At 31.4% G+C, this 15,122-nt stretch overlaps 1 protein-coding gene across 7 annotated transcripts in view; it reads left to right on the forward strand.

The window, feature by feature from the left end:
• Window positions 1-10,186, forward strand: part of LOC143229817 (RNA-binding protein Pasilla-like) — a 45,955-nt gene extending 35,769 nt beyond the window's left edge. For all 7 annotated transcript variants that reach the window (XM_076462622.1, XM_076462621.1, XM_076462619.1 and 4 more), the window contains one exon: window positions 1,774-10,186. In XM_076462622.1, the coding sequence (XP_076318737.1) occupies window positions 1,774-3,153 (1,380 nt within the window). In that variant the 3' untranslated portion in view covers window positions 3,154-10,186. The remainder of the gene's footprint in view (window positions 1-1,773) is intronic.
• The last annotated feature ends 4,936 nt before the right edge of the window (window positions 10,187-15,122 follow it).

Below are 15,122 nucleotides of genomic sequence, written 5' to 3' on the forward strand. Positions count from 1 at the left end.
AGGTCTGATATCTTCTGTTCATTTTGTGATGTCATGAAAATTCTTGAGTAGGTCAGTTAAATTCAGGTTTTGGCTTTTGATATGCCAAGTCAGGTTCTTGATGTCATTTTCAAAAAAAGCTACTGGGTGAGCATGTTGTATGAAATGGTATGTTATCATGCTGAACAAATGGTGCTCCTTCCTCACATACTTTCATTGTTGCAGCATTAACTGGAAAGTTAGAATATAGCAAGAAATTAATCATTTTCTGAACTGTGATCAGTGGTTTAAGTCCATACAAGTTAAAATAAGCTTGTACTATGTTGTTAACCCTACCATTCATCATGGTTGGGATGCTATAGTCACATCCATATCTAAATTGCTGTCCACCTAAAACAAATATAGGTAATAGTATTTATATTTCCAAATGATAATACACTTGTGATTAGCATTTTAAGAACTGCAGTCTTATTTTGTAAAATATAGAAGCTTGAATCTCTTTAAACCAATTGCTGTACTTGCCTGTAGTTGTACACTCTCATTAGAGTAGTGGTTATTCAGTTCAATGCCAGATTTGAGTTTTCAAAATATTTCAGTTTGTGTGGGTTAAAGAGTTATTAGTTGATCTTCTGTTTCTTCATCACAACCCATGGTTGATTTGCTTCAGTAATAATTCATCTCAACTTAAACTCAGTGTGTGTTGCAGTGAAACCTGGGGTTTACATACAAATTCATTGAAGGCGGGCCATTTTGAACAAAAGATATTCTGTCCTATACTTTGGGTAACATGATGTGTGTGTACTGTTAGTAGAATATACCAACTCGTGTAGAATAACATCCATGCCCTAAACAGTCATGAACTACAATTTTGGGCTGTAGTAATATTATAACGTTTTTAGCAAGTAATATAATGTAAATTTTGTATAACCAAAAGATGATTTAACAGAATATTTTCATCTTTCGTTATAAGGAATAACAAATGTGAGAGGTGAACACTATGTACTTTAATCTCAGTTTATTTTCTGAAGGTATTTAGTACATTATTGACAACGTGTTTCAAATATAGTTTTGTTAATTTACTTTATTTCTTAAAAAATGAAGTTCTTTAAATGTAATAAAATATCTGTATTATTAAGAATGTAAATGGCCTTTGTGGTTATTGATTTAAATAGTTTATCTGGATTGAGCTCCTTGAAGAAATGTAGTTATTTATTAATTATTTATCTTTGTATAAATGACTGAAATATATATGAGAATAATCAAGAGAGAAATGATCATTAGGCACATTTCACTTTGTAAAGTAATTTTGTATTAAAACATTATATATTCTTTTTATCAGAATCCAGTACCTAAGATATTTCTGTTAGGACTAAACTCTGTTGACAAGTATATCCCTTTCCAGCAAATAATGGGATATTCAAATACTTTTAGTAGATAGTAGTATGTTGAAATTCATCTAACTGGTAGTGAGGTAGAGGTCCTTCAGTATATTGTGTTATGTTAAGCTAACTATAATTGTTGTCAGTAAACAGTGGCTGTTGAGATTTTGAAGTATGAAACTAATTTCAATAGGAAAGGTTAACCTACTTTGAAAAGCTAGATGTAAAGGAAGGTTGGTATTTAAACTTTGGCTTCCATGTACACATATTAAACATTTTTTGTATATAAAACATGTTAATCGTATATAATTTCTGATCAATTTTCATGTACAACTGTATATTAATAAAGATAAAACAAGTATTTAAAAAGAGATTGTCACCTTTATTTTAATACCCTTATTATTTCTTTCTTTAGGTAAAAATATTAGTTCCCAATAGCACTGCTGGAATGATCATTGGAAAAGGTGGAAGTTACATTAAGCAGATTAAAGAAGAAAGTGGTGCATATGTGCAAGTATCACAGAAAGCGCAAGACCATGCATTAGCTGAAAGGTGTATTACTGTCATAGGGGAAGTAGAAAATAACAAAAAAGCCTGTGAAATGATTTTAGCTAAGATTATTGAAGATCCTCAGAGTGGTAGTTGCTTGAATGTTAGTTATGCAGAAACATCTGGACCTGTGGCAAATTTTAATCCAACTGGTTCTCCTTTTGCTGCTGCTGGTAATATTCAAGGAAGTAGTGGAGTGAGTGCAAGCAACACAAGCTACAGTTCTAACTGCAGTCTAAATAGTCTAAGTCCAACTATTAACAACAACTTTGGGAGCCCCCAGGGAGCAGGCAATCCAACTGGAGTTATGCAATTTTCAGCTGGTATGGGAATGAGCATTGGAACTCCAGGTAGCATTGCTCAACTGATTGAAAATATTAAAGCAATGCTTGGAGGAAATGGATACTCAGATCAGGCTACTGCAGAGATCACTGCAGCAATGCATACACTAGCAAGTTATGGAGTGCTAGGATTAGGACTCAGTTTGGGAAGTATGATAAATAACATGGGTGGAGCACCAATGATGAGTAGCATGGGAATTAGTACATCTGCCTCTAATAGTTGTGCAGCTCTTCCACCGAGTGGTTTGGCCAGTCAAGGAATGTTTAACTCAAGCACAGCAATTTCTGCCATGGATGGTTCCTGTCCTGTAAGTGCTGCCTCTTCTGCATCCATGGGTGGAACATCCAACATGTTTGGTACACTTAGTGGTAACATAGGGAATGGCATATCAGGATTAGGACTTGGTCCAAATTTCTCCTCACCCACAGTTAGTAAATCAGGTGAAAGATATCTTTTTCAAGCAGACCAGGCAGTTTATGATCCCTTTCGAAGAAATTCACCTGCCTTGGGATCTCCAGGAGTGCCTAACTTACCCATCAATAACAATTCCTTTGGACTTGGGACAAGCTTCAGCCCTGGTTCCTCATTTATCCAGAAAAGCTCCACTCCCAGTGATCGTCAAATAGGATTTGAATCAAGTAAGCTAGAAATTGAAGTAGGTGAAAACATTGTAGGTGCCATTCTAGGTCCTGGAGGAAAATCACTGGTTGAGATACAAAGATTTAGTGGTGCAAATATTCAGATTTCTAAGAAAGGAATTTTTGCACCTGGAACTCGTGATCGAATTGTGACGATAACGGGATCCCCTAGTTCTGTTAGCACTGCACAGTATCTTATTGAGCAGCAGATTACCGAAGAAGAAGCTAAGAGAGCTCGGCAAAATTCCATGGGGCCTCTCCACTGATATATTCAGTCAATTTCGTCCATCGATCCTCTCCTGTTCTCCTATGTCGTAAGTCTGTCACTAATGTGACTTTTCACCGATCTGGTTCATCAGGGTTGTTGCAAGATCTCCTACACATCCACATTATTTCTCACAATGCTTCCCCAAAAGAGACATGCTAATTAATTTGCTGTTAATTACATATACATATTAGAGTTTTTATCATTGAAAATGTAATATATATATAGCATTTACTATCTTGTTCTTGTCCCCTTCCCCCCATGTGGAAATCACATCCAGTTTGGTTACTTTGTTGGTATTTTGATGTTTAATGATGTTATAATCCATTATATACATAGATTAAGAGTGTGTGGTTAATTCTCACTACTAGTAAGTGTTATATTGCTGTTGTTTGACATCTGTTCACTATCGATTTATAACACGGCAGCAGCGTTAAGATTTTCAAGATATGTGTATACAACTAAACTGATACTCTGTGTTGTTTTCAATCCTGTTGTTGTTAACGTTTTGTATACTGTTATTGTTGAATGTTCCTGAGCAATAGTACAGCTCACCTTAGAGTATATTGACCACAGCAAATCATGACATAGTGCTCATTGATAGACACGAGTTCTATGTGATTTTTAATACATGTGAAAAACATTTATATTAAAGGGATACTCTTTCAAGATTTCGGAACACAGAAAATGTTTATTAATAGTGTGTTTACATAATTAATTTTTCATTAAACACATTATGAAAAACTATTTAATTTGCATAAGGAAAGCATTTTTTTTTTTCTAACTTCCTAAGTTAACCTATTAGAAAAATAAATAATTTTATATTTTTTTAATATGTAAAGCTACATTTTTTAGCGTCTAAAATTCTTATGTTTTACATTAAAAAATACCTTTTATTTTTATATTTTCTATCAAATAGGATAACTTGTAAATCTTAACTGACTTAGAACTTGTTATAGTTTTGTTGCAGGAAAGATGATGTTAGTACAAAGAAAAGATTCTCGCATATGTTAAGAATTTCACTCTGTGAAATTTCAAAATCCCACAGAGCTTATTGAATAAAGGAGTTACTGGTCTGTAAATATTCCCTTCAGTAAGAATAGAAGAAATATGTACAGAACTGTTTATAATTAGTTATGCAACGTTTTTAAAAATTTAGTTGAAGAACTTTTCCACGTATCAATGATTTTAGCATTCCCCAAAAACCTTGCATTTTTTGGTTTTGTCTTTAGATTTATTTTATAATTACAGCTGAAGAAGCCACATATTTTAGTATTACAGAAATTTGTAGATTGAAATACTGAATATAAACCGTCCTTGCACAAGGATTTTGAGAATGCTTCCATGTTTAAAGCTCATAATTGATTTTTATCTGTTGATATTTTCAAAAGTACACACTGAAAATCTGAATTAGGGTGCATGTACAGTTTATTCTGTTTCGTGCTGTGGATTTGTGTGTTAAAACAGATCAAATCTGTACTGAAATTGGTTGATTCATTATTATAAATTTCAATCAATGAATTTTAATTTAATGAAATCATGGATCTTGTATAGATTTTTCATTCCTTATTTAGTAAATTCACTATACTTTTAAACTTCACAGCTTACTTCCTCACAGTAGATATATGCTCACATAATTCTGAATCCATTAAATTTTTTGTCATTTTAAAATATCACAGATCATTGTTGATAAACACTTTGTGTTGTCAAAATAGTAATTTCTATACTTGCAAAATTATACATCAGCACAGTCATTGTTTTACATGTGGAATATTTATGAAATTTTATTGATAAAAAAAATTAAGACATTTGTAAATGCTTCTAATTAGTTTTTATTTCTCTTCTAATAACAATATTAGTTTTCTAGCTTTTGGAATTCATCTGTTTTAACATAAAGCACTTCATAGAATTAGCTTAAAGTGAATTCATAAGAGATTGTTATCTATCTAAAATTATAACCATAAGGCACTCAGATTGCTATTTTTGAAAGTAAGTGATGATATTTTCTCTAGTCCACCATTGTGTTTAAAACAAACTTTTATCTGAAAGTTAATGAAAGATCTATTAAATATAAACATGCTTTCAATGTTGTATAGTTATGATTAACATTTCTTAAGAGAAGTTGGGATTGAATGATGAGCAGAGATTCTCATTTTTGTATATGCCTGTGATATTAGACATGAATTGTTGAAACTGTGGAGCGTAAGTAGATATTTCCTTTGCTGCTTAGCTGTTACTTGGGATGCTAGGAAGTCAAAGGAGAAATGGAAAATTTCATTTTGAATTTTGACAGACTTAGATTAAAAATCAACACTCCCTGCTAACCCTGAAGGTGCTTTAATAAACTATACTAAAAATGTAGCTCACTGATTAAAATAACCTTTCTAATTAGTAGGTATGTTGGTTTGAATCCTGTTCCATTTAATCTATTTTCATAAAATTCAATAATATACTGTAGGTAGAATCAAAGCATTTAAAATTTAAAATTATATATATGAATATAATGTTCAAAGAGTTGTTTGAGAAATGGAGAATAGGATACAGTAGAAGTCAGTTATGTAAGAATATTTTACCAAAACATCACAGCATGATCAAGTGATCTATCCTCTTGTTGAATTTTTTTTTAAAATAACTGTTGAATTTTAAGTGATATGACAAAAAGTTGAGTGAGGTGTAAAAACAGAATCTTGTGACATAATTTATTAAAGAATTACTTTTCTTGATATTAACTTTTCTTCATTGTGGTTTGACTTTTGATAAAGAGCCTGATGTTATAAATTTTTGTCAGTAAATTCTTAAATTTTCTAGTATGAGAGACTAGGGTAGATAGACATTTCAGTTTGATTATTGAATTGTAAAATCAGTAAACAGAATATAAATATCTCTGATCCATATGTATGAAATATGTTACCGATCAAAATAAATTTGTATAAAACTATATTAATGTTAATCTAGAGGTCACGTATTAGAAAACATGGAATCTTCATTGTCAATGCTTGCATCTATTTTTAATTACTTGTTTCCAGTTGATTTCTGTTGACTTGTTTGTGGTGGATAACTTTTTGATTTTGCATTAAGACGTTATCCTTGGATTACATTTTGTATCTCTCTGACTTCTGAGTTAATTTTTAGTTCTAGTTGTTCTTTGTGTCAACACTTTAAATTTCTTATATTCTAGTTAATTTTAGATTGATGCTTCTGTCTTGGAATATTTCTTGTTATTCTTGCTTTTAACTGCTTTGTTTCCTTGTGATTTCTGTGTCAACACATCTGTCTTAAGTTTCTTTGTGGATTGTTTTTTGTCTTGGCATTTTTTGATGTCTTTTTATTCCTTCTTTGAGAAATCTGTTACCATGTCATTTTGTGTTTGGCCTTGTGCACTGTGTATTTACACGTTACCGTTTAAATTTTATTTTGTTTTTTTAGTCTGTACTAAGAATTAGTATTAATTTCTTTATAATTTTCTGAAGGTAAAAATTTAGATACATTTCAGAATTACAAAAAAGAAATATATTCTAAGAAATAAAAAGCAAGTACCATACCTGAAGTTAATACTGTTCATAATTTATTCACAAAGTTATAATTAAAGCTCATTTAGAATTAATATTTCTTGTGAGAGTATAGATATTATGGAGTTACATTTTTAATCAAGCTGTTTTAGTATTTCAAAGTAAAATAAGTGCATTTTATTGCTTGTAAAACATGCTTATAAGAGATATTTAGGAAGACATCTCTTGATTGGGCACTGAAAACTGTCATAATGTTTCTTAAATATTATATTACAAATATGCTCTTTTAAAAATATTTTCTCATCAATAAGAAGTAAAAGGAATCTTGATAAAATATTTTCATAATTCTGTGTGTGTGTATACACACATGCACGAAACATGTGTTAATAAAAAAAAGCTTATTTCTATTGAGCAAAAAATAAGTACATTAGAAAATTATAAAACATTTATTTTAATTTAAATTTTGAATATTACTTCTCAGTTTATGGGGATTTTATTCTTTTGTTCACAACTTTTTAAAATAAACAGCAAAGAAAAAATTTGTTTTGTTAAATAATTAATAGTCATCAATGTGGAATATATATACCGAATTTGAGTTCTGGTCTAGCATACTATCAGAAAGGTACTAAAATGGATTTATTAAAAAAATTAAAGCAATTAAAGTAAAACACGTTTTCATGCAGGATATTAATATGATGATACATAGATAAGTCACAGCACACTTGGTTACAGTTAAAATAGTGATTTATTGTTTAATTAATTTTTTGGCCTTTGACACCTTGAAAGCTGGACAAGTAGTACAAGCATGATATATTAATAGTAAATTTAATGCTTTCTTAAATCTGGTAATGAGGAGTGGTATTACAAATTGGTAATCCCAGTTTAAAACAGATTTTTAGGCTAAGTCAAATGAGTGGTCTTTTTTTTTTTCATTACAAGGAACTATTGAAAAGTTGTATCTACAAAGTTTTGTGCAGCTTTGATCTATATTGTTACGTACACCTTTAACAGAATGGATTTGTGTGCCATCTGTTGTAGGTAACTTCCAAAATATATTTTCAGACATGAGAATAAATGTCATTGTACAGTATCTCCTTAAGTCACACCTCTTGTGATATGACTTATGGAACTAGTTGAAAATAGAAAGTGTATGTTGATGTTGACTGAAGTCATATTAGTTCCTGTTTCATACAAATTCTGTTCAGATATACATTCATCAAAACTCACAATAAGGGATAACAAGAACATTTTCAGATCTTTTGAAATAAGGGAAATATATATTTGAACATATGTTCAAAATTCCTAGAGAACATGAAATAGATTGTAAATATTAGGCTTAACACTATTTAATATTCTCTGAACTTAAGAATCTCAAGATTTTTTTGTGTAGAGTTGCAGAAAGAAATATTATCATGAACATTTTAATAATTTTATAAAAGACATAAATATAAAATGTGGGACAAACAGGTTTGTTGTCACAGGCCCTATATTTTCAACATGCAACAGGGGGGTGGCACAAAGCCCCCTGTTGCATGTTAAAAATATAGGGCACTTTTAACAACCAAATGGAGTAATTTTTAATATATTTTTTGTGTGTAAAAGAAAGTGAAAACACAGTAATTTAAAAAACTGGTCAAGTAATTCCTTCTAAAATAAATCTGAAATTACATAATTTTGAAACCAGTTTATACTTTAATGTGAGAGGAAAACTTTTAGAATAAATTGTATTAATTTGTTTGTTTTGAAACAGGTGAGATAATGTGAAGTTATGGATATTTGTGACTATAAACTCCTTTGTATAGGAGACCCATGTGCAAGTGTACCGGTTTAACATGAACACACCTTGGCAATGGCACTGCATACAGAATTGCAGTTTAAAAGTTTCATTTTATTTTTATGTAAAGTTTTAGGCAATTTCTATATAAATTATATTGATTTTTGAGAGTTTAGTTTCAAGTACAAAATTTTAACTGAATAACTATATAATGCAAGAAGAAAGTCATTTATCAATAGAATCTTGTAAACTTGCTTATATACCTACATAAATTTTTGGTCCATCATTTGTCTAAAGAAATTATGACAAAAGAAAATTCTAATTATTGTATACCTTAGAAATTGTATGAACAGGGTTATTCAAAAGTCAGTCAGGTTTGTCATAACCAGGAAGTCAAAGCACTCGACTTGCATTCTTAGGGTTGAAGGTTCAAATTCCTATCCTACCAAACATGCTCACACTTTCAGCCATGGAGGTATTCTAATGTTATGGTCAATTCCACATACTATTCAATCATAAAAGAGTAGCCCATGAGTTGGCAGTAGGTGGTGATACACTGCTAAATTAGGGATGATTAGTGTGGATAGTCCTTGTATCTTTGCTCGAACTTCAAAACAAACAAACAATCAAAAGTCAGTTGATAGAAAAATAAATGAAAAATGGTGAGGTATAGGAAAACAATAGTATTGTTGTAAGCTCACCTTGTGAAAATATCATTGAGTTTAGTGAAGGTTATAGCTTTTAGATATTTTGTTAATGTGTATTATACACCAGATATCAAAGGTGTAGAACAAAAATTACAAAAATCACTCCTCAAGAGCAATAGTTATTAGGCATAGATGTACTACTTTCATTTAAATGTTATTAGGCAGACTAAAATTCAACCATAGCAAGGTTTGTTATATAAACCTAGATTTGAGTTATAAAGCCATAAATACATAAGGTAGCACACAAGCATTTTCAGCTACTTCCAAAACATCCAGATAATGATGCAGTATTTAGTTTAAAAACAATTGAATATGCTATCAGACTGTATGCCAAATGTTCATATCAGCAGCTGTATACAGCTTATTTGTTTACACATACATTCTGTGCTGGCAAGCTAGTACAGCAATCAGTACTGCCAGTGAAGATGCCATGTTGGCATTTGCCATATTGAAGCAAAATTTTGAACACAGCTGTTTCTTTTTTTTGCTACCATTTAATAATATTTTTTGACATTTATTATGTTTGTTTATAATTGTGACATTTGAGTGAATTAGAAAATGTTTGGTTCAATATTATTGTCTACATTTTTGTAACTGGCACTTTTGGTATGTGGTGTATGCACATTAATATATTTTTGCAGTTTACCGTGAATGACCTCAATGGTATTGCTACAGGTTAGACCTGTTAGCATGGTATTTTCTTCTTCTAACAATTATTTTCTTATATACCCCCATCTCTGAATTGTATTCCTTTTATTGGGTTTCCAATTTCATCAGTATGTATACAGTATAGTTGTATCACCATTGGTTTTATATAATCTTATTGAAGAAGTAACAGTATTATCATGTAGTTTAAGCTGTCTTTCACAAATATAAACATTAATGACAATAAAAATAAGATATTTCTGATGTTTGTAAGATCATGTTTTTCTGTTACTACGTAATGTACTGCCTCTTCTTAAGAAAAGCACGCTTGTACTTGCATACTTTTGAATATACTGTCACATCACTGACTGCTAATAAACTTTTAAGGTATTGTGGTATTCACTATTAGTTGAGTATTTTTTGTGTTAAAAAAGGCTTAGATTGTTCTGAGGCTTTTGGCAACTAAAAAAAAAGATACATTGTGTTTGTTGTTTATTGCTTTTGACTTCATTGACATACATTAGGTTTAATACACAGTGATTTATATGCTAGTATTTTTTAAAATTAATCTTCAAATTGTCGACAAAATTAGCTTAAAATTTACCACCATTCTTTACTATGATAATTTAATTTTACATTGGCAGAATCACAAAATATATAAAGAATGAAAGAAGTAATTGTATTTTTAACATATTCCTTCAGTCTTCCTTGGAAAAAAGTGGATTGTTTCAAAGGCTTTGTTACTTAATATATTGTGTAGTATGGTTACAAGTGGTAACATTGTGAAAAAAATCGTTGGAATGTTTTAATCAGTGCTATTTACAGGGAAGTAATTGTATTCAAGCGAGTATCATGATTTCTTAACCCATTTTTTAGTTGTCTGCAAACGTAGTTTTTGCAGAATTTTCATTTTCTTGCATATGAAGTTAATATTGCTTGTCTCTTAGTGTGTGAAAGAATTATTCCAATATTTTATAAGTAATTAACTTGTATTAATAAATTTTTATTACAACAAAGACAATAGTCAGTTAATGATGGTGAAGTTGGCATCTTTCAGACAAACCTCGTATGTGATTAATCTCAACTTTGTTTTATTATTAAGCGTTTCGTGCACTTTGCTTTATACAAGACTGTTGAGAACCTGAAGTTTAAAAACTAGTCGTAACTTTTACACTTCACATTAATTTTATGTTCGATCTCACTCCAAATTCATGAATGGATAATGTTATTGTATTTTTCGATAGACACACACATATGCTTTAATTAATAGGGACAAGGCTCTCCGGGTTTTGTTATATTGCAACTTAAATACATACAAAGTACTTCTTTGCTGTTAAAACTGTGGAATATTCTCTTGTACCAAGTTCAAGAAGTTGTTAAGCCTGAAAGTTTGAATTATCAAAGAGTGTTTAAAAGTATATGGAGTTGGTAGTCTTATAACCTCAAATAAATTATTTTGCTGAATATGTATAATCGTTTTCGAATAAACATCATTTCTGTTAATGAGTAATATCATTAACGTAACCTGTAGCAGAAAATAAACTACGATTAATCTGGAGTAGAATAAATTTAATTTGTAAAGTTACGATTAGATCGGAAGTTGTTATGGCTTTTTTTGTAATTAATTATGCATTTTTACTAATATCAAGTATTGATTTTAAATATATTTCATTCACGTACAAGGAATTACGTTCATTATGTGACACGTGTGTATGATATACTACAACTCTGTTGAAGTTTAACGCACATTACGAAGTATGGGTGGAAAAATACAGGTAAAATATACATTTCCCTTTTTTTATATCCTTTTATTTGTCTTGCTTTCATCTTATATAATTTAGACCCTTGTCGAGTGTACTAAATCATTCTTTAACTTTCTAAGTTTCTTGTTGTTTTCAACAAACCATGTCTTCCTTTCAGAATAAATAAAACAATTTGATTTATCGTACGCCAAGTGCCTCTAATTAACATAGAACACAGTGATGAATGATAATACGATGAACGCTAGTGTAGCGTTTTGTGTATTTGTACATATGTAGACTCGAATTACGAAGAACGAAAATAAATATTACATTATAAAATGTATTTTTATTTAAGTTTTCAATTACTTCAAAGTTGTATGTGCTTCGTTCCAAGTTTTAATTCGTCGAGTTTTCGTTATCATTACAATTTTAAAAACCGCCCAAAAAACTTAATCTTTTATGAATTAACAAAAAAATGTAACTATATCTGAAGCAAACATTAAACAACTATTACTTCACTTTATTTGTAATTTAAATTGGCCTTTATGCTCAGCTGACTACTTCGGGAGGAAAATGGAGCAAACTATTTGTATTGCCAAATGTATTTAATCACCGGCATACTTGTAATCATATCTCGCTGTTTTTTGCTAACCTTGATAATATTCTCAGCGATATATTTTCTGTTTTAAAATAAATTTTGCGAATAAGTTACTCAAAGTATAGAAAACGGGTTGGTCACGGAAAGGTGTTTCGTGAAAAGTGGAATAAAATTTGACAAATTCTAATGTGTGTATAAAATAACCGTGAATGCGTTTGTATAAGCGATATCGTACATTTAAAATAACGTATACTTTTTGTAAAAATATTGAATGGTTAAAGTAAACTTCTTTCTGTGTAAGTCTAGAAATCCCATTTTTTTTCTGAGTTTGTGTAACTTCATGTATTTGAATACCAGATACGCAAATTGAAGAAACAAATCCATTCATATTAGTTAAACATTATTTCGCTTTTGTTAGTTGATCGTAATTCTGTAATTGTGTTAATATGAAATAAATTTTGTCTCTTTAACTTTCTTTGTATTCAAATAGTTCAACTTTCCTAGTATATTATATGACTGTCTGATGGGCCTGGCATGGCCAAGCGCGTAAGGCGTGCGACTCGTAATCCGAGGGTCGCGGGTTCGCGCCCGCGTCGCACCAAATATGCTTGCCATTTCAGCCGTGGGGGCGTTATAATGAAACGGTCAATCCCACTATTCGTTGGTAAAAGAGTAGCCCAAGAGTTGGCGGTGGGTGGTGATGACTAGCTGCCTTCCCTCTAGTCTTACACTGCTAAATTAGGGACGGCTAGCACAGATAGCCCTCGTGTAGCTTTGTGCGAAATTCCAAAACAAACAAACAAAGACTGTCTGATTATTGAGATTAATATGACACGTGCAACAGCCCTAAGAATCTCTCAGCTTGCCAGTTTAATTATAGCCATGCACGTATTATGGAATTAAAGTTTCGTTTTCTTTTGGGCTCGGCATGGCTAGGTGGTTAAGGCATTCGACTCGTAATCCGAGGGTCGTGGGTTCAAATCCCCGTCACACCAAACATGCTCGCCCTTTCAGCCGTGGGGGCGTTATAATTGCGGTCAATCCCACTATTTGTTGGTAAAAAAGGTAGCCGAAGAGTTCGTAATGACTCACCGTCTCTCCACTGGTCTTACACTCCTAAATTTGGGACTGCTAGCGCTCGTTTAGCTTTAAGCGAAAATTCAAAACAAACCAAACCAATCGTTTTCGTTATCCGTGTAATAAGGCTTGCCAGATGGTGGGCACTACTTAAAGGGAAATCGTACCGTGTTTTTGGTTTAGGCTAGTGTATTTCAACAATATAATTTTGTTAAAAAGTCCAATCTAATCATTTAACCCATGCCTCCGGGAACAAGACGGGAGGGGAGTCGTTTATTCCGAATATGCCATACGCGGAACAGCTGTGGGGTGGGGTGCTCATACCGGTAACTGGTTAAAAAAATAATAATAATAACATCGTTGTTTAACTGGGTAATTTATAAACCAAACTATACTTAAAACAACTGGTAGAATAACAAAAACGGGTAGTTAAATGGCTTAATTGGTTAAAAAATTTTAAAAATGGTTAAAAGAAACAAGAGGTAATCCTCAATATCCGCGCCATGTGAAATTATTTTAGGCAGGATGACATCGAGTTCATCTGTGATCTCTCCCACCCTTTTTTTTTTTTAAACACAAAAATCATTTTATTACTCATCAAGATGTCTACCAGCCTATCCTCAAACTGAAATTTGTTTAGACAGGATTAGAGTAAATTAATATATGAGACATTGGGTATTGTTAGATACATCAGTCGAAAGGATTCGATCTTCTGAATAAAAACTAATTAGTTCTCATATCAGTCAAGAAATGATTGCGGTTTGAGCTAAATGTCTGTACTTGAAAAAAAAAAAAAGTGATTCTCTGAGTCGCTATTCCGTACGGGAAGCTCGAAGGTTTGTTTGCAAAACTCGGCTGTAAATCTTAATCGTGCAGACATCTGAAGAATAGTGTTTAAAAACACGCTTCTGAACAATAGTTCGTTTGCAAATAGTCGAAAACTGCAGTTACTTAATAAAAAGCTTTAAGTAATTCAGACAATCTTTCTTTTTAAGGGAAAGAAAGATCTCCAAAATTAATTTCTTCAATTAAATCATAAGAAACTGTTAATTGGCTCGATTTGAAGTTAGATAACTGTAACAGATTTACCGTAGTACATTTATTTTAGTGCTTACGCTTCTTTCATCACAGTTTTCTTTTTGCTGTGATACATATTCTTAACTGTGTGTTGTAGAAGTCCCGCCTGTTTTCAAAACTTGTAGAGAATGCTTGAGTAAGGATCAACAGTGTACTATTATTGTTCCAAATGGGAATTTACACTCACATTATTATGCTAATTAATTAGATGATTAGAAGTGAATGAAGTATTTCATAAAATATTATTATTGATTGTACTTGGACTGCATATAACATACAATTTTATTATTAATGATAATATTACTGATTTTTTGTTATAAGTAAGCTAACTACTATTTTCAACTTTATTTTTAGATAAATATGCTACCTATAAAAATATAAAGATGGACTATCTAAACCTAGATATTCAGAGAGAAAAGAAATGTTCCACCTAGACCACCCTATTGCCCATTTACCACAAAATAGATAGCTGACTCTAGGTTTTGACATTAGGAGATATTAATGGGTCAATTGTCATTTTCAAAATCTTAAGTACAAGTCAATCAAAGAGAAAATTTTCTGTCCACAAACACGCAATTCAAGTGGTCTGATCTGTCATGACAAAGACGGTCGTTGTGAATCAGCCATAGGCAATTCCAAGTTTTGTCTTGTAAAGGAAACTAATTATTTGGGAGTTGGCAGGCCTTGGAACAGGTTTTACTCTGCCTGAAGTAATCAGAATTAAATTTTAAATCTAATTTTTTTTTTGGAAATGAAAAAGAAGAGCAGGAGGACAGTTTAGGTGAACACCAGCCGAAACATGATAATACTTCTGTCCCACATGATGAAAATAAAAGTACTG

This window comes from Tachypleus tridentatus, chromosome 10 (genome assembly GCF_004210375.1).
Source record: "Tachypleus tridentatus isolate NWPU-2018 chromosome 10, ASM421037v1, whole genome shotgun sequence".
NCBI lineage: Eukaryota > Metazoa > Arthropoda > Merostomata > Xiphosura > Limulidae > Tachypleus > Tachypleus tridentatus.